The sequence below is a fragment of the Idiotropiscis lumnitzeri genome, chromosome 17 (assembly GCF_059441095.1).
Source record: "Idiotropiscis lumnitzeri isolate Australia: NSW breed Sydney's pygmy pipehorse chromosome 17, RoL_Ilum_1.0, whole genome shotgun sequence".
NCBI lineage: Eukaryota > Metazoa > Chordata > Actinopteri > Syngnathiformes > Syngnathidae > Idiotropiscis > Idiotropiscis lumnitzeri.
Window position 1 is genome coordinate 7,381,244 of NC_142407.1, and position 27,376 is coordinate 7,408,619.

The window sequence follows — 27,376 nt, forward strand, 5'->3', positions numbered from 1 at the left end:
GTTCTTATTCCGCACCCATCCGTCTCAGGCCTGAAAGCGAATAATAAAAATAGGGTGAATACTCATGACATGCTTCTTCGGGACTCGTGTGCAAGTTTTGTTTGTTATTTTACGTGAATATGCGCCAATGGTATTTGATGTGTCTCCCTCCGGGACATCAAATAAATAATAATAGGTGCTAGAAGCGTTTTCTATCTATATTTCTAAACAAGACACGTTTATTCAAAAGCACAGAATCGATAAGCCACACCCAAAAAAAAACACACAAAGTAGCAAACAAAAACTGGGAATCAATTTATCGATGGGAAAATGACAGGGACACCACTAGAAGCGATGATCCAACCTAGACTGAATGGAAACAAGAAACTAAATACAAAGTGACAAGACAACAAGGAAGACCTGAATAAGACACTAAACCACATGAAAACAAGACAGAACATGAAACAAAAATAAATGTATTAAAAAAAATAAATATAATCATGAAAACTTTTCCATTTTTGTTCTCCTTGCTTAAAATAATCGAAATTATTTTTTAAACTGAAATGTTTGGGCTGTGAAAATTATTTCTCCACCAATTCCACAAATCAGCACATTTTATTATTGAGTTAATTGACCTCCAAGCCTTTGTATTTTCTTTGATTGTAAATCAACACTTCTAAAATCCCTTGTGGGATCCATCGGGTCTGAGGAGCCAAGTATCCTTCAAGCTGTCAGCGTGTGCGTTGATCCAAAGCTCCGCATACGTTATACCGCCATTAAAGGAGCTGACACATGTTCCCGAGGAGACAGGAGATGTCCTCCTCCTCGTTGCTGTCAGCTCATGTGGGATAAGAGCTGGGCTTCATGCTGGGTTGAGCAACGTCGTTAAGGGCACAAAGGCGACGATTCACGAAGACAAGGATGGCAAGTGATAGTTAGGCCTCCCGACTTCAGTCCTTACCCGCCCTCAAGATTGTTGGGAAGACCACGGAGATCTCACCATGCCCATCAGCAGGGACCTTCATTTCATACTGTGCCAGTGAGGGACTCGTTTGATTTGCATGCATACCAACAAGGATGTCATGTCAATTGACAAGGGAATAGTGCCGTTGCTGTAACTTCGCTTGTTCTAAGCCGCAGCGGGTTCAACGTCGCAGGCGACGAATTGCCTCGTTTTCTGAATTAAACATGAGCCGCTTTCGCTTGACTTGGCAAACGGCGAATGATGTCGGCTGACTTTGGTTGCCATCTTTAGCTCTCGTGCTTCCATATTTAGAACTAATGTTTCCTCCACAGTGTTCAGTGATTCAGAAAAAAAAACAACCGGAAGCTATTTATACATGTGCCCGTGGCCGCATTGCATGGCAGCGTCTGCCTTCGTGTATCTCGCACGTGAGACGGAGGCAAGGGAAGAAGCTTTGTGAATGACTTGTGCGTGCGGGCCGAGGTCATGAATGGTAACGGCTTTGCATGAATGGAAGCAGATGAACAAGTCATACAGGACACACACAAGTATGAATGTTCTTTAAATGCTGCATTCAATCTCGTGGCTTTAATAAATCAGTCAAACATTTTTTAAATGGCACTTTTTATACCAGAAAATGCTTATAGTCAATCTTTTCACTTACAGAATTCGTCGAAATGAGATTTATTTGTACAGGGAAACCTCAACATATGAGCTCACACGTCATTCATGAGCAACACATTCCAGTCGCTGTTTTACTCTCAATTACATTTAAGGAACATGACATTGAGAATGAAAATACGGCAGGAGGGATATCATAATAAAGGCATGATAGGAGTATGGGAACTATATGCTCAAGTGGGTTTGATACCAAACCAAATTATAAAATACTTGCGTTCATGTCAGATTGAATATAAGAAGTCATTTGACTGTCGAAGGTTAACCATGTGTGCTTTCGGGAGTCAACTTTTGCATTTCTGAGTGCCATGTGAGTCCAAGGAAGAATAAATGTCATTTGAAATGACAGAAAGCCGTAAAATAACAAAAGAAAAATACAAGTGTGAACGGAGTGTAAAGCAGTTCCCAGGCTCAGTTGCCATTCTAGATGCAGCTTCACAGAAATTGTAATCACTGGTTTTAATCCCACACTAACCACAGTACATCTGCTGGACAGAATTCAATTTACAGTGGGGAGACCCAAATTATTCATACACTGGCCGCAATCGGAGTTCATGTGAATTCTGGCTGGAAATGACATCAGAAAATGACGGAAGGTTGTAAAATATTATGTCAGGGAATATTGGTGGAAATTCTTCATAACCCCGATTGCATTATTTTGCGGAATCTTTTTTTCGCTTATTTAAAGCATCGAGGTAACTTTCATTATCAAGCATAATTTACAGAATTCTATTCGACTGTATAATTATGTCGCTGACGTCGGGGCCGAAACCTTGTACCTCCAAAATAGTTACTTTTTAGGACACCACAAAAACTGCAAATTTGTACAACCATGAGCATTGCGTCGTGAAAGTGAGCAAGCCATTTTCAACACTGTAGATTGGTCAATAATGTGTAAAAATAACACACATATAGACCCAAAAATATGAAATTGAGCAAAATGTGACTTATGAGGTTTTGGCCTTATGAGAGAAATGTATATTTATATTTTACATGTGTGAGATGTCTGAGAAGTTTTAGACACATCAACTTTTTGGAATAAATTAAAACAATAAAATTTGTTTTTGTTTGCCGAGGGTATAAATCATTTTGAGATTAAATTTGGAAGGCAACCCAAAAATTTTCTTTCCAATAATTTGTTCTATGCAGGCCCACGAGTTGAAACACGACATTCAGATTAATATCGTGTTTGTCGAAGAAGAGTTGAGTGAGTACCATTCGTCCATTTTTAGCCATCTCAGGGGGCGGCCATTTTGTCACTTGCTATCTAATGAAAATGACGACAGTTCTGCTTTGGAAAACTCCCCGACAGGTGACAATAGCATCATTAAATCCTTTGCGTACTCGATAAAAACTGAAGCAATGGTACCAGACGGCCTCCGGTTCAAGGTGAAATAACCCATTTTAATATTAGATTGATTTAAAAGCTTCATTAAAGAGGAGAATGAGCATTCCCACCCAATGCTGTGACAGAGGTGAAAGTCATCAAGTCTGATTCAGTGGTGCAAATTGAAAAGATGTTTTTCTCGGGACCTTGTCACCACAATCTTATGACATCAGTAACATGCAGTTGTGGTTGATATTTCATTGTGACTTGTGAGTTTTGCGCCTCCTGTGAAAGTATTGGGAACAGTTTTCATTTGGATGCAGTACACTGCCACGCGATAGACTGAAAGGATAATAACTCAGATCATGTTGCAGGTCAAACTGATCTATTGTAAAGTGTTGTTTTTCAAACAGTGGTATATATAGTGGTGAAATAGGTGTCATCAATTTCAAATATTGATTGAAATGGTTCGGAAAATGTGTCAAAGTGACCCTAGAACATTTTTTTTTTTTTTTTTGAGAAACAAATGTGACAAATAAAAAAAGCAACTGCTTAAATTAAGTAGGCTATTTCTGGGAAAATCTGCAAGACTTTCTCTTACTGCTATGCTTGTTATAAATTCCATTTGTCTTCCAACGGCATTGCTATAATTAGTGCAGACAACTAGGTTTCCAAAAGGATGGAAAATGTGAGTTGAAACTCAAGAACCATTCTGGAAATTTGTTAAGTGTTTTAGCCGAGGGATGTTGACAATGTTCAAAGAGGGACACTTTCTATCAAAAAGAATAAAGATTATTCATCAGTCGATTTTCCGATTGGAGGAGAGGAGGAGTGCTATTAACTATGCCTGCCGCTCCCTATACCCATTTCATAGACAATTTTAACAACATCCAAAATTCCAGCAACATGACAACCACGTAATCTATACAAATCATTAGTCAATCATTATAAGAGTTCACAGCTATAAGAAATGATTCAGTAGACATGGCGATGTAGGTCATTATTTTTCCTAGTTAGGTCACCTGTTGGGCTGGCCACACTTGTCACTGGGCAGAATTCACGAGGACAAGAAACAATGGGCACCTTGATTATGGCCCAGTTTTCTCCTTAAAAATGTTTAACCTCTTGGATGTATAACTACAGCCACATTTCTCCACCAATTCTCACAAAGTTATTCAACACTCTTGTCACTTGTATCAACTTTTACCAATTTCCAAAAATGTATGCTCTGTAAGGCTATTATTTTTCACATTCCAAAAAGTCAGTTTTTCCACTATTCCACATTTCTCATGGAAAAGAAATCTCCATTCATTCACAATGACTTAACATAACAGTTTCAGATCATTCTCATTCAAAATTCAAACACTTACCCAAATCACCTTGGGGAATAAATCACATTCTGAAAATTAAACCTACACCGTAGATTTAAAACTCGCTGCGCACAATGGGCAAGGAGAGCGCTACTGCCAACTACTGGAGTGGATGTGCAATTACACTTTATTGTAGTATTAATATGTACAGTATTTAGATTTGTGGTTTTTTTTCTGACTTGGTCCACTGCGAGAAAAAAAAACGCTTGGAAGTGGCGGATGCCTCGCTGCACAGTTGGGAGGTTTGGTGATGTGCAGAATGTTGCAGAGGCCAGCATGTGGTGCAGAAAAGGTCTCCCGAATCTGTTCAGTCGGCAAAATGCCACCACGTGTTAGCATGCTGCGCATGCTTTGCAGCCTGCGGACGCTGACACAAAAAGCTGGTAACAAATCGGGTGGGGGGGGAGAATATGCTTCCGTTTTAAAAGGATGACAGTGATTGTATAGAAATACATATGGAAATGATGAATGCAAACTAAATTGACGTATTTAATTAATGGCATATACAGATCAGCGGAGTTTTAACGAGGTACACGTACTGATAATCTGTGGTGACTGCGGTGTGGTAAAATGTGGAAAAATGGTTTTGGCCTACAATCATAAAGGCCAAACCTGTTCAATATTTACACATATGAAAAGGAAAAAAATCAATGCAATGTGCGATATGTAACTATTGACCAGGTTTATTATCTTTTATGATTGTTGGCCCCGACCGTTTCGCGTGCAAACCGGGGAGGTGAGGCCACTAAGCGCTTTGAATGCAGTAACAAGCACCACACACAGGCAATCACTGTTTATCTTATTATACACACACACAACAGAAACGTCTCCCTTCATTAGACCCTGCAGGCAATTCCTCAACTGGCCGAGTGCTGAAGCCTGCAGCCAATAGCGGCCTTGTGGGACTGAGTGAGATTTATGGGACGTAAGCAGCACAAACGTCTCCCACCAAGCACTAAACATTAAATATTAACTTCGGTGTAGGAGACAGTCTGCCGACACTCTGACAGGTCTGGTCCATTTTATAATTGGTAATGAAAGAGATCCAAGCCTGGGTTGGTGAGCACACACATTTTATTAATAGATTTCTAGAAATGTCTCTCCTCACTTATAAGAAAGGTACACAGATTCAGATTTTTTTTAATGTGAAAGACCAGGAAAAAGTCAACACAATTTTTAATGCTCGTATAGTGTGGCGTACTCAAAACACCCACACAGCACACCGCGCAGACACGGAATGACATTGCCAAAACAGATGATTTTTTTTTTTTTTTTAATTACTCTTGGGGATTTTTTGCTGGATTGTGCATTGGACATCTACTCACTGGATGTAATAGAAAAATGGCTTGAATTTGGTTTTGAGGCTCCACAAATATTGCACATGCTAGACTGAATTAATTTTATTTGAAACACACAAAAAAAATGGTGCTATTGTCAGGAAGATAAGTAAAATGGCCACAAAGAAGTGGAAATGAGGGAGAATACGGAGAGGGTGTGGATATTTTGCACAGCTGTTGACATTGATCATTGTCCCCATAAATTGATTCCACAGGTGCATTTTGATGACAGACACTCTCCATGTGTTGCTTTCTCACCACAAATGCATAGTAAAATGCTGAATATATTTGAGTTATATTGTAAAACAATATTCACGGTACTATATATTGGTACAGCTTAGCAGTCTTATGAGGGATTCACAAATGGATAAAATGAAAACAGAAATTAAGTCATCCTCAAGTTTGAATGCGTTTAAACAATTGCAACATCGGAATTTCCTGACTGACTTCAACGACACATACAGTAAAGTGAACCCATTGTGAACCAACTGCGGGATCTGATGGAATTATCAGTCTAGTGACTCATGTGATTTCAGAGCCAAAAGAGGTGTGAGGAAATCTCTCACCTGCTGAGTGAATTAGCAAGAACACAAACGATGGCGCTGACAATGACTATTTGTGTCATTGTCTCATAAAAACGGATGCATGGGATTGTGAACAGTAGGATGTCGCTGAAAACAAATAAAATTGGTTCTATTGCGTTTATTTGCTTATCATTTAAGTCAATTGTGATATTATACGATTTTGATATTTTGTACGATTGCATGAGTTCAACGGTGTTTCAGCAGTGCACGACTGCCATCGTGTGGCTGTAGATTCAAATTACAATTCATGTCAAGAGAATTACATTGAAATACAGTACAATGTAAAAATGAGTTTGTGGTGCAATTCCTGAAACTGCAAAATTCTAATTTGGTTCTCGGTTTTTGTTATGAGTTTGTCATGTGACTATTTTGTAAGCCTTTATTTTTTCAAAACAAATTAACTGTAATACTAATTTGGCATCTTCATAGTGATAGATGGGACCAACGCAAGATCCAATTTGCATTTGTTTGAAAATGGAATGTTTGTGTTTAGTGAAAGCTACAGCCATTTTTGTTACTCAAATTTTAGGACAAAGAGGAAAATTGGATTAGAACTCATTAAATAATTCTTTATGTAAATGGTCAGTTAAAAAAAATCCAAACTAATAAATGTACTTTTTATTATTTAAGCAGTATAAATAAGTGTGTGTGTGCGTGTGCGTGGACATATGTGGTTTAGGCTGTGAGACGAGAAGTTAGAGTTGTGAAAGCAGTTTAATCCATTTAAAAAAAAAAAAAAAAAAAATGTAATGACAATTCAACCAAGACATGGGGAAAGGTTATCCCTGCCACAAGGCCTCGGAAATGAACATGAAGGCAAAACGCTCAAACAATGAAAGGTTAAAAAAAAATAAAAATTGGAACATAAATATGAAAAATCTTGCAAAAACTTGGAACATAAATGGAGAGAAATCTTGCAACTAATTGGTATTGGAGATTGCATGTTGAATCTACTGCAGTACACCATTAACTTGCTTAGGAAGAAAAATACCATCCTTATTTTTATTTATTTTTTAATTCATATTTTAATCTGAGTATGAGTACAATTTATAGAAGTTATAAAAATAAAGAACGGAAACGGGCAATTTACTGCAAACAGGTACATGATATTGCAAGTCAGTCACTTATTTAATTCAAATTGAAGGAATATTTTGGAACAGAAAAACTGTATTGGAGATGGACAACATGGAAAATGGACACAGAAAGAAAACGTCTTCTTCATTACGAGGTTTCCATTTGAGTTGTTTCTGAGAGGGAACAGAACAGCTATGTATTGTTAACTTCTCGCAAAATTCAGAAAAATTCTCATAATCCAACATGACCCACCCAGATTTGCTTTAATTTTTTTTTTTTTTATTTAATGGATTAATTGCATGATGCTGGCATGTCACTCACGTGTTTCATTGAAGAGGAAGGACTCTTGGTACTCCTTCATGTACTGAGAAGACCTGGCCTCATCCAGGAAGAGAGAGTAAACCTTCTTTATGTCCTCCACCTGTACCTCTGTGCCCTAAGGATGACAAAACACAGTTAATGACTACATTAATCACAAAAAAGTAGGGATGTTAAACTTTCAAAATGAAAGCGAGGTCGACTCACCTTGCGTTTGCGACACACCAAACCCGCCGTGCTGATGAGCTGCATGGCGTATCGCAGCGACGTCTCCATACCGATGCGAGTCAGGACCGTGTGAGCCTCCTCGCTCAGCTCCACATCCTCCTCCTCACACCTGGAAATGACAAAATGTAGACTTACTTGACGACGGACACTAAATCGCTGGGGAATTATGACCCGAGATGCTCACCGGATTTTGAGGATTTGCTTTGTCTCCTTTTCGGTGTAAGGGGAGGTGGCGATGATGAGCAGGCGGTCCAACAGATCGAGGGGGAGGCCATGGGGGCTCTGGTAGTTTGTGCCACGAATGCTGGGAGGAAAAGAGGGAATAATGAAAGGTCACTTCATTTGTTTTGGACTGTTAGACAATGAGGGGGGGAAAAAAGTGAATACCGAGTGATTCCTCTATTGGTGGCCATAATGAGAACAGGGGACAGGTCACTCTCCAAGGCCCGGTTCAGGAAGGAGAAACATTCCATGTCCAGCATGTGCACTTCGTCAATAAACAACACCTGGGGAATTAAAAAAAAAAAAAATGTGAGCCAAGTCAGTGATATAAGAATGACCACAATGTGTTTGCTAATGGCAAGCACAATTGCACACGGACAAAACGTGATTTGTTCATATTGATTTTAGAAACTACAATGAAATATAATAAGAACAATTATTATAATTTCAACGATCTGAAGTGAATCCGGTATGTTGCTATTATGCCACAGCAATGACGTGATTGACAGCACACTCAATTAGTTTTCATTTGACTGCTCATATTTATTTTTTAGTCCACTATAAAGGATCCCTATATCGTAAATAGAGTCGGGAAAGAGAGAAAGATTCTGAAAACACTCCATCAGCTTGTAAGCAGGCTACTTTCTAGTTTAACGATTCTCAAAGTGTGGTACTACCACTCGGCTCCCTCTAGTGGTGTGCGAAAGAATTACTGCTTAAGTGCCATTCAGTTATACCATTTAATTTGGAAAAAAAAAAATCTTTCTTGGGTTTGATGAACACTTAGGCCTACAATGCTTCTATAATTTCATGCTGGTCATAATTTAGGTACTTGGAGGGCGATGTATTGTTCCTAAAGGGGCATATGGTGTAAAAAGTTTGAGAACCACTGTTCTTGTCGTTTGCACAAAACTTCACTGATGTTGTTTTGAGGAAAAAACTTGTATATTTTGTCTCTGTCCAAAATCGGCCGTTTAAGCTACAAACTTAAGTGCAGTCCAAAGCGTTTTGGATGCTAATGTATCAAAAAGGTCACTAAAACACAATAAAATTGTCGCGAACCCCTGGGATGATCTCCGCTTTGCCTTCTTCTCGCCATTCGCAAACTTTGGCATTGATCTGCTCGCGCACTTCCGACTTGATCTCGCCAGTGTCGCCGGAGAAAAGAGCGAGGAAGCCCTGCGTGCGGCTGTTGATGACGTCAATCTCGTGCAGGGACACCGTGTGCACCACCTCCTTCCTCTTCTGAAGCTCACCCTCTGGACACTGCACAAACTGAGTCTGCAACGACAGCGTTGTGGTTACAGTTGAAATAGTTTTACACAAATGGCTGTGCTCCTTAAAGGAGTAAATTGTAAATGTTTCACAAGTACCTGAGCTCCCATGGCATCATAGTCTCTGGCTCTTGTGAACGAACGGCCCAACTTGCTGATTTTGCCGGTGGCTTTGTCGATGGTGATGACATCACTGAGGGGAAAAACAGAAAGGGGGGGGGGTACAGCAGTCCTGTGTGATGAGATACTTGGACACAGTATTGTAATAGAGTAGAAACAAGACAACATAATAAACCTACCCCGCTTGAATCTTCTCTTTGCTGAGACTGTCAATCATCTTGTTGCCCAAGTCATATATTGTCTCCATCTCAGTTGTCTTTAGAGTCAACTTGCCCACCTTGGCACCCTATTAGATCAGGTATATATTTTTTGTATATTTTCCACTTACTCTATCACAAGTCACAGTTCAACCGATGAAAACATGTTTTCCTTCATATCTCATTCACAAAGATGATGCATTCATATTTCAAAAGTTGAAACAGAGGAAAGGTAAGATTGACTTTTTTTGATGCACATTCTGATGATCTGTGCTGGAGACAGACAGCAGCTGCTGTGCTGACGTTTGTGTGAGAATTCTGGCACTTAGATTATAATCATGAAGAAAAAAAAAAAAGGTCCTCTTAAAGGGGTCTCAACATTACAATGGCATGCACAGCAAGAATATATCATCAAAACACAGCACTAGAAGGAATGCTCATTGACGATCGTAATAATGATTTTAATGACAAATAAAAGTTTTAAAAAACGCACCGTTCCTGTGGCGGGTCGATCAATCTGGATTTCTACGACTTCTCCTTCAATAATCTCCGTCTCCTCCCTGTACAAGAAAGCCACCTATGCGTGACGACAACTTTATCTGAAACAATGACGGTCTGCATGTTGGCCCACTCACTTGATCCGCACTCCAATGGCTTTTCTAAAGGCTTGGCTGAGTGCCTCCGTCTTGCTCATTTCCAGGGAGAAGATCTCACTGCCGGCCAGTGCTGTGAACGGCGTGTCAGGGCCGAGGCTCTGAGCAATACCTGTGTGTGAATTTTTATTTAGCTAACGTGTGTGAGTGCGATGGCAGAGCAATATTCTCATCCTTGTTTAATTCAGCTCTCACCCATGGCGATGGCAGTCTTTCCAGTGCCGGGCTGGCCGGCAATCAACACTGCCCTGCCAGCTATGTGGCCATCTTTGATCATCTCGAGGATGACCCCTGCTGCCCGTCTGGATGCCAGCTGGCCAACCATCCCTTGAGACACCTGCAGGGAAGCAGTAATACTCAGTGAGCCATCCATTTTCTGTACCGCTAGCTTTTATTAGGGTCGCGGGGGAGCTGGCATCTATACAAGATGCGTCCTGGCACCAATTGTGGCAAAATGAACAAAGTACATTCACTTGTGCCTTTTTTTTTTTGTTACATAGCAATGAATGGTAAGTTTTTGTAAAATGGTATTCTTTTTCATGCCGTAAAAACACTTTTCTTTGTATGTGTTTACATCTAATGTTAATGAGAGCGAACTTAATCTAATTCTTTAGACACTGCAAAACCACTGCCATCACATAATGCACATGGGCTCACTATTCTTGTCCTCGCTTGTCCACTATTCATTGTATATGTATATGCTATTGTAATGCTATTAATATTTTCTGATCTTTTTCTTTGTTGTCTTTTTTTCATTGTCTCTCTTTCAAACCTTGTTGTGTCTCACTGCATTGCAAATAGCCATCACCATATTAGAAGTCTATCAAACTACTGTTGCACATCAAAATTGTTTTTATGAAATAGTTACTTTTACCCATAGTTAAGGATTGTGATAATGCTGTGTGTGTAATGTTCTCACCTGTCTTGGTTCCAAAGCATCATCCAAACCAAGGCCACGGATGTGAGAATGTGCACCTAAGGACAAAATAAAATCAACACCAATAGAAATTGTCATATAAGGCTGTTGGATTGTGGTTGATGTACAACAACTTGTACTCAAGAATCTCTGGGAATGCACATTATTACCAATTCTCTCAATCCGTGTGATGTCACGAACTTCTGGAACTTTAGTAGTTGCCATCTGCAATAAATAAAAAGGCCAACGGAGATAGAAGTGTATAAAATAGAGTACACATAAAGGTCATACAGGAAATTAACATGTCCAAGTTTGGCTCAGACTCATGAGGACTGAAAATAGTGGAGGTATTGATTTTATGTTTATGATTTCCGTTTTACTCTAGTGGAAAGCACAGAGATGTTCAAATACAGCTAAAATAACCAAAGCATCCGCAACAACACAACAGCAATGCGTGCATCCATACAGAAAATCATAACGTGAAGTGACAAGCATTCTTTGTCAAGCGTATTTTGATGTGCTCTACCTAAACGAGCTGATGTCTGTGAAGCAGTACGCTTTATTCTCCATATGAATGTCAAGTATTAATAGTTCACTAAACATTAATGACTCTTCGAACTTGAGCACAAATATCATCCACGCTTTGTGTCGAGTGGGCCCGATGTTTCCTTTGTCCACTCTGGTTGTCATAGCGACTGTAACATTGAAAGTCCCAACACAAGAGTTGGAAAGCGATAGCGTTAAACAACGATATATGACTGGCTATTCGCAACACGTCCACCATCAGGAATTCACATATGTATTTTAGTTTTATATTAATATACACGCGAGTAAAGAATAAACAATTATCTGCTTTCTCAACAGCTCGAGCATGGAGAATCAGGATCTCGTGTTAGCTATGTTAGCGGACTAGCCAAGTTAGCTTCATTCATTTGTTTATAATCCTGGAGAGCGGTTAAATGCAAATTAAGGCCCGTCGTTGGGCAAAGTCTAAGTTTTCCTACACATCGAAGTGTTAATATGGTGAAGTAAAACGGTTGAGAGCGCGTATAGTGTGAAGGCAAGGCTCACCTGCGCGGTCGCAGTTGTCAAAACGTGAGAATGCGGCGCTTCTTTCTGTGAGGTGCGCTGACTAAATAAGTCCGTAGAGAAACAAGTGTTAGTTTTCTTTGCCAAACAGGAAGTAGGTTTTACTCTACGACCCACGAAGCCAACTGGGGTACATTTAGGTCAATCTCTTTCATTCACTTTTGTTTGTGTACTCCATTGTGCATTACGCCACTTGTAAAATCGTATTTAAAAAAGTCGGAAAAGAAAACATGTTTCCGCCCGGTCTCGAACCGGGGACCTTTCGCGTGTTAGGCGAACGTGATAACCACTACACTACGGAAACTCATGAAAGGATTTGGCACTATTTTGAATTTTATCGACTACTGCACGCGTATGGGGAATATAAATACACAATTAAAACGTTTCATTAAAATAGTTATCAATTAATTAAATGTAATTTAAACTCAATTTGAGATCAGGGAATGTGAAGGGACGAAAAAAAAGCTAGAATAAAGACAGTTTCTACGTTTGTCCACCAGAGGTCGTAAAGTGAAAACCCAAACGGCAGGTCAAATAGTTTGAACGTATCGACTATATTTACAGAAAATAAGGAGCTTAACAACAAAGAGTACAGTGACACCCTTGTGTTTGTTTATATACAATATGAAGTAGAGAAGTCGTTCATCGTTAGTTATTGTAAGGACTTACTGCGTCAGACCACGTCGTAAACTGAGGACTATACAATCACCCGCTCAACTTAGAAAAGCATGGGAATTTCTAGAGTTTTCATATCCTCTCCTCAAAGTGCGTCCCCCAGGGCCTCAAGTGCAGGATCCCTGTCTGGATTGAAAGCAAAGGATAAACAAAGGCAAGAAAGTCAAAACGATTACTTTCCCTGGCAATAAATTGTAGCCTGCGTTTTAAGTCATGAAAATCAGAGTAAGGTGTTTGGTATGAAAACATAGAGGTATATTTCACACGAAACTGTCTTCAATTTCCCATCATGTTAGAAAAGATAAAGAACTTTACTATGAAAAGCAATTAAACAAAAGGTTCAGCTTAAAGCAATGTCACTATTAGACTATTCAATCCATAGATGGGCACTTTACCCCATTTTGCATTGCGTCCCCCGCCCCGATCTGGGCACTCTTCTGTTTTTACACTCGAAGCTTGAGTTTGACACTCCTGGATCTAGTTTATCGTGTGAGAAACTGCTGGACTGTCATATTACTTCTGATGCAAGGCAACAGCAAACAAACAAACCACAGTAACTTCACACACCTTCATAAAAAGTTTATTGATAAAAAAAAATATATAATGTATAAATGGCCTATACAAATCACTTCATGTCTTTCAATTAAATTTACAGTAATTTAAACACAGATTTATACAGCACACTCCATGACTTTGTTCATTTGATTGCACAAATCCAAACATTTGTAGAATATTCATAGTCATCAACGAATTAGCTTCCCCAACTACCCAAGTAAATGTATAACTTTTAGTGTGTTAGATGTCATCAAATCATATTTGTCTTACAACAGAGGGATCACTATTATACATGTTTTTATCAGAGTGGGATGAGAGTGATGGCTGACTCATACCAAACCCAGAAGCCTGGATAGACAGCCTCGCCGAATGAAGCCTTAAAGCGGTGAATGAGAGACATTGTTTCCCCAAGAGAGTAAAAAGACAGAGTTCCCCCAGAATGGTCCAAGAAGACCCCAATTCGAGAAGAGTACGGCGCGTTGACTTCAGTCTGGTCCTTGTTGTGGCGTGCAGAGTAGCTGGAATCAGAGCAGAAGAGGCTCCACGACTTGCGGTTGTAGCCGATGCGGCAGCTGTCCCCGTAACCCGACCTCTTGATGCCTCTGTAGGTGACACCCATGGCAGCCCCTTCCCCACTCCAGTCGACCTCCCAGTAGTACGCACCACCTGAGAGGGCCTCCATGCACAGGACCTGGGGCAAAGAGTCAAACCTTGTGGAATTGTCACCGTAAGACTGGGGCTCTCTCTTGAGGGCAGCTTTCGTATTCCCTCGAGAGAGGTGGAGCTGTCGGTAGGCTGTGTTTGGGTCCAGGGTAAGCTGGCAAGCATCTAGGAAGAGACATAAGAGATGGATTTTAGAAGGTTAGATAAGGTCACGTGTAAATGGAAAAAGAGAAGAAAAGCTTATTCTTCACATGCCTCATCACCATCGCACCGGCAGCTTTAAGTCCCAAATTTGAGCAGTCCAGTTTGATAGTTTCACCAATGTGCTGATTCCGACTCTCCTCGTTTTTCTCTGGCATATCAGGTTTTCATAATCATAATGTGATATGTTATCGAGTAAATTTAGTAATATTTGTGAATTAAGGGTTGGATTCAGCAACAGGTGAAATTTTTTCTCTCGAAAACGGCATAGCTATAAAATTAAAACACATAGTCAAATCCGTGAAACTATTTCAAATTGCTATAAAAAGGATACTACAGGATACTTAGACGTGAATAGTTCTGAGCGGAGGAAAGGAGGAGCTGTGGAAAAGGCTCTTAAGATAAGACGAGAATGTGAATTGAAGGGGAAAAGTGTGAGACCCTCTGGCTTTACACATCAAACAAATGAGAATTATTGCAGGGGTTAGATGTCACCTGCCTGCTATGTCTCTCTTTCTCTCTCTCTCTCTCTCTCTCTCCCTCTCTCTCCAGATCACAGTTGGTGGGACACCCGGCGGCCCCTGCTAGTTCTGCCCGGCTTATTATCTGGAATGCCAGAGGTATCAACACTGCTTGTAAGTTTGATCACAAACACAAACCTCCTGTAACATAACTAGCATATTGTACTGTGAGGCTCAGGCGTGGATTCATGCGAGCAACAAATATTACTGATTAAAAAAAAAAAAGCCTCGGTTACTGCTTATCTGTGGGACAAATACTTTATGTCCTTAAAAGAAAAAAAGAAACGGTGTTGAGTTTGTGGTCAGCCACAGGGTCTGACAGAGGAGCTGATCAGCAGCAAATGCAACTTAAGCGCTGAAATGAGCGAGAAGAAAAAACAGGAATGAGCGGAAGTGAATCAGCTGACACTCACATTTCAGGAAGTCGTCCCGGTGCTGTGGTTCTTGGACTTGCACAGATCTGTACATGGGAGCGTCATCTGTTGTGGAAGCAAAAGACAACCAAAACATCCTGATTAGAACATGCTGCATGATTAGGCAGCATGTCGGTTTGCTAATAAAGTGCTGTTAAAGCAGATAAGCAAAATTTGATGTTGGTACTGCTCATAGTAAACCGTATTGTCATGGTATTTACAGAGTCAAGGCAAACAACATGGCTGGATTCAAAGGACAAGGGGCGTGTTCATGGAAACTCTGTCACATTAGAATCAAAGTAAACATTTGAACAAGCTGCGACGACGTGACCTCAAACTATACGACAGCGGCGGAAAAATTGTGTACTGAACTGAGCAAAACTTTGTAGAGGACGGAGAAGTATGAATCTTAACTTTTTAGGTCAAGTGATGCAAAAGTCATGGAAAATGGTTCAAATTACTTCAAATTAAAATATAGCATATTTAATTGTGATTCAGATTTTGGCAACTCTCTCCGAAAAAAACTTTTTATCGAGAAAAAAAAAAAGATGACTTTGCTGAATGTTGCAGAGTGAATGCGAGTTCCTGACATGATTGTTTTATTTCAAGTTACGTTTCCAAGGATTCAAGGATTTTCTATTGTTGTGGCAACATATATTTTCACACGAAATAGCACGAAATGCGATATCCGAAGTCCAAGTACACTTAGTCCCAGGGGTTACAAATAAAATAGTAAAATAGGAGTAAAGAGTGAAAACATAGTTTTTTTTATGGCAATAGTTTGACCCTGAGTTGGAATATTTCCAATTGCATTATTTCAATTTGAAAACTGCTTGAAAATCTGGATGAAATCGATCTTCCAGAAGTAGCTTTTTGGATTGATTGCACGGTTATAATCTCTTAGTTTGACCGGCCGTATAATATCCGTAAAGGGTTCAAAATGAAGTTTTCAGCTGACTCACCTTTTAATGCACGTTTCTTTTTGGCATCGTCCAGTTGACAAAAGGTCATTTTGTTCACTGTAAACACAAATATGGGTTAGCGTGATGATACAATAGCAATGATTGCAATAAAACCGCATAATAATCGCAATAAGTGAGCCATTCACCTGTCTTGGCTACTTTAACCAGTTCATCATTGCTAAATTCGTTCATGTGCTGCTTCATCTCAGACACGGCCTTAGTAACCGGGCCGAAGGTGAAGTAAGGGTTCACGCTCACTGTGGGAAGCTCCTCAGCCTCAGTCTGGGCTATCAGCATGTGGTAGCTCTGATTAAGAAAAGACAAAAAAAATGTAAAAATACGGGTATATTGAATGTAAATGCAACAAATAAAATGTGCCGTCTTATTTTTTTTTATTCAGTTACCTGAATGAAGTGAATGTGGTCCTCAGTGCGGGACAGCTGAGTGATCTCGCTGTCTCTCCTCTTCAGGTCAGTGATCTCGTGGGTCAGACGCTCCAAGTGACCCTCGGCATTGTTGAGCGCCGCTCGCTTGTTGGTGGAGATCATCTTGGCCATCTCTTGCTGCATTCTCTCAATGGAGCGAATCATGTCGCTGAACATCTTCTCGCATTCCTGCATTGCTCTCTGGGCTGAGTTCTGCGCAGGAAACAGGAGCCAGGCCATTAATCAAGTGGGTGTCACTTTTTTTTTTTTTTGCTTTGACAAGCATCCTGGGCAAAGCTTTCATCACTCCCAGCATGAAGGAATGTCAAGCGTGTAGCTAGTAGATTTAACATCCTATTCAATCTGGAAGTGGTTTGCCTGGTTTTATAATCCTGATTTGACTGTTACAAACCTTGAGTGTATCCACTGCTTGTTTCAGTTCCTCCATCTGTTTGAGTCGATCATGAATCCTCTCTTGGATCTCAGCCTGGGTGGCACCGAGGCGTTGCTGTGGTGGGAACATTGAACGGCGTTGATTGGATTAACATATCACAAACTGTCAGGATAATTCTGCACAATTACCGAAGACGGAATGCGCAAACGCTTGGATTTATCGGCCCGATTTTAATTGCTTACCTGTTCTTCCGCCCTCTCCTGCTCAGCAGACACCATGTCGTGACCTTTGTGCTCTTTCACCGTACACAGCACGCAGATACACATTTGGTCAGTGCGACAGAACAGCTCCAGACCTTTTTGATGCTGGGGACAGATCTGCCGGTCCAGGTGGCCGATTTCATCCACCAGCTTGTGCCGTTTAAAAGTAGCTGACTCGTAATGGGGCTTGAGGTGCCTCTCGCAGTAAGATGCCAGGCACATCAGGCAGGTCTTGATGGCTTTGTTCTTCTTGCCCACGCAGATGTCGCACCCCACGTCCTGCGGTCCGGCAATGTTGTAGTCAGGCGAGGGAGGTGGAGGCGGGAAGGTGTCCGAGTTGCGTTGCATGGTCGAATGGCGGGAACCTCCGATGCGTCTCGGTGTGGGCCTCTTGTTGTAGGTAACCCGGCACTGCGGGCACAGGTATGTGCCCGTGTGGTCTGCGTGGTCCCAGTACGTCTTCAAGCAAATGGAGCAGAAAATGTGCCCGCATGGAATTGACACGGCATCCCTCAGGTATTCCTTACACAGGTGGCAGTTGTCTTGCTCGGATGCCATGGAGTGCAATCGCTTTGGTGCTTTTCGCTCAAATGCAGGATCGATGCTATGACAGGCAGTGACTCGTGTCAGCACAGCAGCAAAGTGATCCCAACCCGACTACTGTCGTGAAGTTATACGGAGTAAACAGAGGGAGAGGCTAAACTGGTTAAGCCGAAACCAGTAAAACAAGGGCGGGGCAAGGCAAGGGCACAGCGAATGTCTTCATCAGTTCGAGAATGTATAAAATGTGAGATGACGTGGGCAATGAGTAGTTTCATCATTTCTTTGAATGCAATTGCATTTGAAATAAAAAACTTTCAAAACAGAATTTCGATGCGACTGAATGAATTTTGCACCGTGCGTTTGCATTTGAACGACAAATAAGGCCCATGTGAAACAAGAGAGAAATTTCATGTAATGATAACTATCGAATTTATTGTGCGCCACCAACAGATTGTCTGCACGCCTCTTTTTATGATGATCGCTAGTGATGCACAATTAATTGCTATGATTGTATTCATTTAGCTTGCCGTGTGTTAAACCAGTTATATTTCAACCATCACCTATCCTAGTTAGTCATCAATTTAACTTTTTAGCATTCATTTCAAACACTTATTTCTCCTGGGGTTGAACATACAAGTTCTGTAAGTGAGTAATTAGCCTTTGTTGCTGCAGAGACTCTTGCAATTCAATGAATGTTACTTTTTTTCGGAGTCAAGAAAATACCTTCAGACGAATGTTTCATCTGACAGCGAACGCACGCACACACAAATACAGCCGAGTTGGAGTTTCACGATTGTTGGAATGGAGTGGAATGCGACTACACTTGATAGCCCAGATAACAGCGGGGCAAACGGATTCCATTGTTAAAGAGCCAAGATGGCCCCTGCAGAGTGGGCTACTAACAGGTCTGTTGCCCATCAACAACGGCTGATAATGCGAGAACAAATATGCTGCATACAGTATCTGTACAGCCCACACACATGCACACACACACGAAAAAAAGAAAAGAATTGGAAAAAGAAAAAGGATGTATTGAAGTGATGCAAAGTGAGCCAACCATAACTACAAACATAAGTGATTATGTCCCGTTTAATTGTGACGAAACACCAAATATTAATTTTGAGAAACTTACAATACAAAAGTGATTGTCCTCATTCGGATTATTTTTCATAGGACTCGTTAACATTTGCAATTGTTCAATGCAGCACCCGACCGAGTTCATGATTCATGAAACTAATTGTAAATGCATTTGATTTTTTTTTTAAATCCTGTTAAAATAAATATTGTTTTAAATTCTCGAGCGCCACAGTTTCAATAAGTCTCTTTAGTTGTAAAATGACACTGAAGAGGTTTTGATTTGGAAAACTGCTCCGTACTTTGTTCTGCCAACATAAACGACCTTGGTTTGGACAGTAAATGGACTTTGCGTCCATAAAACTAAAATACACAGTTTTTATGGAGAAGAGGAATCTATTGGCCAATGCTCACTGCGCCTCATTCTAGTCACCACAACTTTAAGACGCCAGTTAAAGGATTAATTCCATTAAAATAATTCTATTTACTATAACTCTTACTTACGTACAGAAAGCACTTTTTTTTTCGGAAGCAAAGTATTAGGGCTATGTTGAAATGAGGAAATGAAAGCAAAATCTTTAAAGGTACACAGTATATTTCTTAGTGTACCTTTTGCTCTAAAAATCAATGTTTGGTCTCAGTAAACAGAATAAAAACAGAGTAAAAAATTCTGCATAAAATTTACTCTGAGAATTTTACGCTGAATATTTTACTCTCAAATTGGACTCTATTGACTTGGGATCAAATATAGTCTTGAGAGTAAATTGTGTACTATGAAATTTACTGCGGATGAGATTAAATAACACGGCATGAAACTAATGTTTTAGAAAAAAAAAATAAGAAATGGATTTGCTCCTAGAACTGTTGTAATATGGATTTTGATTTAAAAAAAAAATCAGAACAGGATAAAAGGATTGTATCTGTCAGGATGCGTGATAACATGGAGGTTGAAGAAGGAGGATCCAAAAATGCAGAGAACCGAGGCAGGGGAAACTTAAAGGGTATTTAATTAACAAAAACAAAAGGCAAACAAGGAACGTGGAAAAACTAAAATGTAAAAAAGTGCAAAACAACAGTGACGAACAAAACACAACGACTTGACTTAACTAAACTTGACTGCGAGACAGGTATGAAGACATGGACATGAACATCTGACACTGACAGCGACAATGAACCAACAAGAACCGAAAGCAACCACGGAACTAAATGCAAACAAAGTAACGAGACAATGAGGAGCACCTGGACAAGACACAAAGGGTTGGAGGGAGCTTATTGGTTCACACTAGGGAGTGAGACGACAAGGACAGGTTAACACAATCAGATAGAGCTGAAGACACACACTAAACAAGGAAAAACATGAAACTAAATACAAAATCCAAAACAACAAACACAGACCATGACAGTATCATCGCTGTCCTATGAAAAACACTTCTGTCCATTTTTTTTTTTATTTTTACATTGATGTGATTTCACATCTCATTAACTTGAAAATTTTTAAAAAATGCCAAAATTGAAATTTTTTTCACAGAACAGCGATGCTATAATTTCATTCATTTTAATTTTAATTTTAATTTTAATATATTTTTATTTTTATTTTATTTTATTTTTATTTTATTTTTATTTTTATTTTTATTTTTATTTTTATTATTATTTTTATTTTTATTTTTATTTTTATTTTTATTTTTATTTTTATTTTTATTTTTATTTTTATTTTTATTTTTATTTTATTAGTAGTATTATTTCATTCTTATACAAATAATACATAATAAATATTTTTAAAAAACAAGCTACTCAACTGTCACAATCTTAATGCAGCTAATTGTTGTTGAATTCTTCCAATAATGTAGAATGAAAAGTGTTTTTCTTATTCTTACAACTTTTTATATACTTTCTAATATTGTGCATATTTAGACACACACATTTGCCCTGTGTAACATTCAGCAGTCTTCACTATGGCAACCTCCCAAAAATCAGTCTCGTGTTTTCACCAACACATTTAGAATGGTGTCTTCCTGTTTTTATTACACCCCCTCCGTGAACTCGCACTATGTTTCCTTCGATGAAATAGCCATGTGTGCTCGCCTGCACTTACCCTGCAGAGTGCATAACCACTCTATCGTAAGCGAGGCTGACCTTTCACCTTGAACTTGGTTTCATCTATGGATGACTGTGGAGCATCTGTTTGCTCAAAACAGAACTCCTCAGTTCACAACAAGTGGCTTACTCTTCGCAGGGCCCTCTTATTATAGCTAATTAAAAAGTCCTGTATCCCAAACGTGATCAAGTTTCATAGAGTACAACAATGACATTATGGCTGCACAGTCTTCCCTTTTTTCGATAATAGAAGCGTGTTAAGTGTTTTTCCCTTTGGCAAAAGCGCTAGGTAGTTAATCTGTAATCACAGGGTGCACCCTCTACTCTAGAGGAAGGAAAGGAAAAACTGGCTTATCACAACCTGACCTAATATGGTGACGTAATATGTAGGAAGTCATGCAGGATACTGACTAAAAAAACGGATACTGCACTTCTAATAGGTTTAAATGTGTTTTGATTGTTTTATTTCCTGTTCCATCGAGGAAAGTAAAACTTATTGGTAAAATGCAACGGATTTTCAGTGTGCATGAAAATACTTGAAAGAGGACCAATTGTAGTATGTAACCAATCGTCCAGGCCCGATAGAAATGCTAATGAGGATTTGTGAGCGTACACTTCTTTTATGTGCCTAGTTCGAACAATGGAGTAGGAAGCTTTCCACATGATGTAACACACAAGCACGTCAAACATCTACACACACCTGCATCACACAGGAATGTTTTGTTTGCGCTTGGCTGCATATGTGGCTCCTTCTGCTGAACAAACAGATGCAATCTCCTGTGCAGTTACATATTGACCTCGAGGAGTATGTGTGATTGGCTACATTGTAAAAAGTATAGCTGCTCAAAGGAGAGAGAAGGGATGTTTTCCCGAAAAAGCTCAAGCTTCACAACGTCTGTGTTTGTTTATTGGGTGGTCCCTTGAATTCCGGCAGTACCTAACCCTCCATTTTTGTTTGTTGGACTGTAACCGGTTTAAGACAATGGCGATTCTGTCTGACAACAATAGGTGGAAATACAGCTGTTGAGAAGTGCGCGTGATTCCTCCTCAGATGAGCCACAGGAGGAATTGGAAGTAAGCTGCGGAGGGGAAATGGAGGCGTTTTCGAGCCGATTTCTTTTCTCATTTTGAGCATTGCACATTTCATTCATTCTCGCTCGGTTTTTTTTGTTTCCTCTCTTTCCTGCCTACAAGGCTCACTCTCCCTCCCTTGCGCTTTCTTTCTCTCCACCCTTGCTCAACCTGCTTATCTGAACAGGGCTGGGCTCCATACACCCACAGCGCAGGAGGCGGGCCTTGTCTGCTTTCAATCAATAACCTCTGGAATTCAGAAATACAAGTAGGTCCTGTCTCTGGCAGGCTGTACCACACTCAGGAGGGCGGGCTCCCACGCAGACTCGACTCAGCGCTCTTTGCTGCCGGCATTTTCTCTCCAACTTCCTCAGGTCCGAAAGTTTTGGTGTGCCCACCACGATGGCGGATCACACATCTCCAGGCTACTTTAGCTGTACTCTGTGCGTGAACCTCCTGAGGGACCCTGTGGCTATTCCTTGTGGCCACAGTTTCTGTATGGACTGCATCAGCGGCTACTGGAATGACGCGGACTACACAGGGATTTACATTTGCCCCCAGTGCAAGATTACATTCACCCAGAGGCCTGTGCTGCGGCCCAACGCCACACTCAGCATGGTGGCCGAGAAGATCAAGAAGAGCGGTCTGAACCTCAACGTCCAAGGGAACGGCTACGCCGGGCCGAGCGACGTCCCCTGTGACTTCTGCACTGGGAAGCAACTCAAGGCCGTCAAGTCCTGCCTGAACTGTCTGGCATCGTACTGTGAGAAACACCTGAAGCCTCACTATGAGTCAGCGACATTCAAGAGGCACAGGTTGGTGGACGAGTTGGGGAACCTGGACAGGAAGATTTGCCCGCAGCACCAGAAGTCCTTGGAGCTCTTTTGTCGAACCGACCAAATGTGTATTTGCGCCATCTGCACAGTCAGTGAACACAAAGGCCATGACATCGTCTCTGCCGAGGCCGAGAGGAGTGAGAAACAGGTACGATAACAAGTGCATAACTTTGTTGATCAACCGCACGTACTACTGCTACCTGTTAGATCACTTTCAAATAGCCTCAGAGAGCGAAAGTGTGTACTCATGTCGTATCGCTGTTGTACGATTTTACAAGAAACATACTCCAAAACACAATTATTGTCCCTCTGAAAATGATCTTCCTGTTTTTCCCCAACTCAAGCAGTATAACTGTCACACGTACTTTGCCCTGTTTTTTCCAATGGTGTCAGCCACCTTGGCAGGCATTCACCGCCAAAACAAATGCGGCTCTCTGATTAGCTGTGTGGAGGTGAGGGGGAGTGTCTCGCTTATCAGCACCGAAAGTTGCTTTTCAGAGAATGTAGTGTTCCATCTGTGGGATGCTTACACAGAAACTGTCTTCCTGTGCCATTTCCCACCTGGGGGAGGAGGCCTGGAGTGATACTGGAATGTCAGGGAGTCAAGGCTTTCAGCCACTCAGGGGTCATGAATCAAAGCCAAATACAATCAAGCCTCTCAAGTGCTGTGAGAAAACACAGACGCCCAACAGATTGTGTTGCGTGTGAAACGACATTGTTTGTGATACTTTATGCCCCTCATTTCCTCACAAGAAAGTCTCGTATCTCTAATCAGGACATTTACAATAGTTTCACAAATCTCACACCATCTCCTCCTGTCTCCCCTCCCCCCCTCTTACGCTCACCCCTGCCAGATTCCCCACATTCCACCAGCTTATCTTGAAGAATGGCTTGGTGAGTTTGAGAATCAAGCTGAATTAGAAAAGCTCTCTATTCTGCATGCCAGTATGGCGTGCACCTTGAAACATCTCTTGAAAAAGTCAGTCAGCGGTGGCTTCACATTCCTGACATGACCAGAATTCCATTAGAGACCCCCCCGTCTGAGATCAAACTTGGCCGTATTGAGGAGTCTCTTTGAATAGGTTTTATGAGACATGCTGAGTTGGCCGTGTGTACTAAGCTTTCAAATATGAACCTGTATTTTCTCAACAACAAGACAGCATGACTATGAACTATAACCTAGAAATTTTTTTAAACGCATTAATGGACTATAGTAATAAATCATTTATTACAGAAACTCTTGGGAATAGCCACTGCCGAGATTAAACAAAAATGTCAAGCGCGTGTGAAGGAGCTGGACGAGTTGAAGACTGCTGTGGATTCATTAAAGGTAAGGTTAAATATGAGAAACCCAGGCTTTGGATTGGCAACAGTCCTGGATCTCATTGTTATTATTACACCTTTATTACAACCAAAAACAAGACAAATTGAAAGTGAACTAGTAATAAATTGTGCATAGCCTCAGGGGGTCCTCTTGAATCACATGACCTTCAAGTTACATCTTTTTTGCATGCTCAAATATTACACTGCTCAATATACAGTAGTAGTGCCTCCGGTAAAACACATTCGTCACGTTTTCATGCAGAACTCAGCCCAGCGAGCCATGGTGGAGAGTCAGAAGATGTTTGAGGATATGATTCGTTCCATTGAGAGGATGAGGTCAGAGGTGACCAAACTGATTGGAATCAATGAGAAGGCCGCGTTCAACCAAGCCGAGGCTTTGGTCGAGCGTCTGGAAGAGGAAATTGGTGAACTGAAGAAAAAGGAGTCAGGCTTGAAGCAGCTTTATAGTACGGATGACCACATCCACTTTTTGCAGGTATACTACTTCAGAAATTCATTCATGAAAATAATGACAAATATAAAAATGCACCAAACTTGCTTCCCTCAGAACTTCAACTACCTGTGCACCCCCACCGACGATGGATTCATACCAAAGGTGACGGTGAACCCCGACTTTTCCTTTGGGGCCGTCAGGAAAGCTGTAGCCGAGATCAAAGAACGTCTGGAAGAGTTTGGCAGGGAAGAGCTGCTGAAGATCTCCAAGACAGGTCTGCCTGATTTTAAGCATCAGAGGAGCACCAGTTCTTTATTATAAGATGAAAAAGTATAAGAATGAATACCGTGCCTTGCAGTGAATGATGTTCCGGTGTACACTACGGAAAGTCGAACACTGGACAGACGAAGCAGAGGTGAGCTGAGACGCAAAAACAACGAGCATAAACAGGGCCAGAGTGTGACTTATTTTCAGCCTTGGAGATTCACGGCTCAAGACCGGCCCACATAAATTCACAATGTTTAAATAGAAATCTACAAATTTACATTACATTAGTGCCTCGATCTAAAATAGCATACCATTCTCTCCGACAATATTCATCTTGTATTTGATCCAAATCAAAATTACAATATAATATATATATATATATATATATATATATATATATATATATATATATATGTATATATATATATATATATATATATATATATATAATACACTATGGCAATCATAGATTTCCATGTCACAAGTGCATGTTATCTACAGATTTGTTGTTTAATTTGCAGGTCAAGATCACAATATGACCACAGTGGACAGCACTCCTGCAACCCCAGAGCCAAGGAGCAGAGCAGATTTTATCAAATGTAAGTACTTGCAACAGCTATTTAAAGGAGACGCCTATATACTTGTACTTTTGTTATCATGACAACGGGGGGTGAGTGGCGCAGCCTTATCCTTGCAACTTATTACGGGAGCACTGTAAGTGTGAGAATGTGGGGTGTTGCTGCATGATACTATTTCAGGCAGTGTATTCCAGCAATCACTCGAAAGTGGCCCTGGATCTTTTCCCGATCCGAGTTGAACTCATGGGGCCAATTATAAATGTAAAATAGCCTTGCTGTTACATAACAGCGAAGCGGAAATGCAGAACTGTTTGCTCACAGACACATTCAGAAATAGACAGGACCTGTTTGTTTTATTTCACAATTGATGAATGGGGCAGGCCGCCCAGAAATCAAATTATTTGTATGCAATCCATTAAAAAAATAAAGTTGCCATATTTCCTCTTTAACTCTTATTTGATACGAGTAAGCTTAATTCAGTTAGAAAATAAAAGTGTATTTGTCCCCGTGATGCAGATTTCTGCCAGCTGAAGTTGGATCCGATTACAGCCTACAAAGAGCTGTACATCTCTGAGCACAGCAGAAAAGTCATCCGAACCAGGGACTTGCAGCCCTATAGAGAAAGCCCAGAGAGGTTTGACAGTTTTGCCCAGGTGCTGTGCCGGGAGGGTCTGTCTGGAGGTCGCTTCTACTGGGAGATCGAGTGGAGCGGGGAATTTTCCATAGGAGCGGCCTACCGGGGCATCAGCCGGAAGGGCAAAGGCTCGTTGTGTCTGCTGGGCTACAACGATAAATCCTGGAGTCTACTCTGCTCCGATACGGGCTACTCAGCCTGGCACAACAGAGTTGACAAAGCCGTCAGCGGTCCTCACTCCCCGAGAATAGGCGTGTACTTGGACCACAGTGCAGGCGTGCTGGCGTTTTATAGCATTGGAAGTAGCATGACGTTGCTGCACAGGTTTGAGACCACATTCACTGAGCCTCTTTATCCAGGCTTTGGAGTTGGAACCTCAGTCAAAATCTGCAATATCAAGTGAACATTAACGTGACATATTTGAGCCAACATTTTGATGTCTTATACTGTATAATGCTTTTGAAATATATATTTTTGCATAACTTTGTGAGTTGATAATGTTACGCTGTTTAGAGCTCATTGTTTTCCACCCAAATGCGTAAAACATCACATCTTGTATTTTGCATTTTCAAAATCAAATTACTGTAACACTTTCAAAGATCACTGCCACAAAAGGACTTTAACTGCAACATGCTTGTTAACACCTCTAGTTACAGTGTATGTCACATCCTGATATTTCATATTCATCTTGTATGAGAGGGCTGTGGCAAATATTCTTATGTAATCAAAACAGATAACTGAATGCTTTGTCGCACTTTTCTTTGCAACTATAATTTCAAGTAACTGTAAAAATGTATCTTATTTCATGTCCACATATTTGCCCCTTTCACAGTTCAACTAACACTTATTTAATGTTATGCATGTTTACTTACATAGGCGACTGTTTAATGAAAACCCTGAAGACGATTGTTATCCAGAACAGTCTTATTTTATATTATGCACAGATTTATAGTTTGGAATAAAGATCTGAATTTAAAAAGGTAGTTTTGTTTCTTTGTTTTCCATCCTCAAGGTAACCAGAACTGTTAAATAAGTGCGTGCAACAGGTGTGGCGTCCAGTAAATGGTTTACTAGCGCCCTCTACTGGCTGATGACGAGCAATA

At 40.6% G+C, this 27,376-nt stretch overlaps 3 protein-coding genes and 1 non-coding gene across 4 annotated transcripts; 1 reads left to right on the top strand and 3 right to left on the bottom strand.

Annotated features, from left to right (window-relative positions):
• Positions 1-5,374: 5,374 nt before the first annotated feature.
• On the bottom strand, positions 5,375-12,398 carry ruvbl2 (RuvB-like AAA ATPase 2). Its single transcript, XM_088280401.1, has 14 exons — positions 12,313-12,398; positions 11,412-11,466; positions 11,245-11,300; positions 10,521-10,662; positions 10,308-10,437; positions 10,166-10,232; positions 9,655-9,761; positions 9,455-9,548; positions 9,144-9,362; positions 8,247-8,365; positions 8,044-8,163; positions 7,839-7,968; positions 7,635-7,749; positions 5,375-7,486 (listed from the first exon to the last, which is right to left on the bottom strand). The coding sequence occupies exons 2-14, from the start codon at positions 11,464-11,466 to the stop codon at positions 7,461-7,463; spliced, it is 1,380 nt and encodes a 459-aa protein (XP_088136527.1). The 5' UTR covers positions 12,313-12,398; the 3' UTR covers positions 5,375-7,460.
• A 163-nt stretch (positions 12,399-12,561) lies between these two features.
• Positions 12,562-12,634, bottom strand: trnav-aac (transfer RNA valine (anticodon AAC)). Its single transcript has one exon. It is a non-coding gene; the product is annotated as a tRNA-Val (tRNA).
• A 935-nt stretch (positions 12,635-13,569) lies between these two features.
• On the bottom strand, positions 13,570-18,078 carry ftr83 (finTRIM family, member 83). Its single transcript, XM_088279804.1, has 7 exons — positions 17,382-18,078; positions 17,158-17,253; positions 16,725-16,958; positions 16,467-16,626; positions 16,321-16,377; positions 15,359-15,424; positions 13,570-14,388 (listed from the first exon to the last, which is right to left on the bottom strand). The coding sequence occupies exons 1-7, from the start codon at positions 17,955-17,957 to the stop codon at positions 13,862-13,864; spliced, it is 1,716 nt and encodes a 571-aa protein (XP_088135930.1). The 5' UTR covers positions 17,958-18,078; the 3' UTR covers positions 13,570-13,861.
• A 3,910-nt stretch (positions 18,079-21,988) lies between these two features.
• On the top strand, positions 21,989-27,256 carry ftr82 (finTRIM family, member 82). The gene is made up of 7 exons (XM_088278834.1): positions 21,989-23,165; positions 24,252-24,347; positions 24,603-24,836; positions 24,909-25,068; positions 25,153-25,209; positions 25,583-25,660; positions 26,156-27,256. Exons 1-7 carry the CDS (start codon positions 22,584-22,586, stop codon positions 26,674-26,676), a joined length of 1,728 nt encoding a protein of 575 aa, XP_088134960.1. The 5' UTR covers positions 21,989-22,583; the 3' UTR covers positions 26,677-27,256.
• Positions 27,257-27,376: the final 120 nt, after the last annotated feature.

Bases quoted from the DNA above. Each gene is read 5' to 3' on its own strand.
- ruvbl2 (XM_088280401.1), bottom strand. From the start codon at position 11,466: ATGGCAACTACTAAAGTTCCAGAAGTTCGTGACATCACACGGATTGAG. The intron at 11,301-11,411 runs GTAATAATGTGC...TTTTGTCCTTAG, and splicing joins CACACGGATTGAGAGAATTG to GTGCACATTCTCACATCCGT. The intron at 7,969-8,043 runs GTGAGCATCTCG...TGTCATTTCCAG, and splicing joins AAGCAAATCCTCAAAATCCG to GTGTGAGGAGGAGGATGTGG.
- ftr83 (XM_088279804.1), bottom strand. From the start codon at position 17,957: ATGGCATCCGAGCAAGACAACTGCCACCTGTGTAAGGAATACCTGAGG. The intron at 16,627-16,724 runs GTAACTGAATAA...TTTCTTAATCAG, and splicing joins ACCACATTCACTTCATTCAG to AGCTACCACATGCTGATAGC. The intron at 15,425-16,320 runs GTGAGTCAGCTG...CTTCCACAACAG, and splicing joins AAAGAAACGTGCATTAAAAG to ATGACGCTCCCATGTACAGA.
- ftr82 (XM_088278834.1), top strand. From the start codon at position 22,584: ATGGCGGATCACACATCTCCAGGCTACTTTAGCTGTACTCTGTGCGTG. The intron at 23,166-24,251 runs GTACGATAACAA...CATTTATTACAG, and splicing joins CCGAGAGGAGTGAGAAACAG to AAACTCTTGGGAATAGCCAC. The intron at 25,069-25,152 runs GTCTGCCTGATT...CGTGCCTTGCAG, and splicing joins GCTGAAGATCTCCAAGACAG to TGAATGATGTTCCGGTGTAC.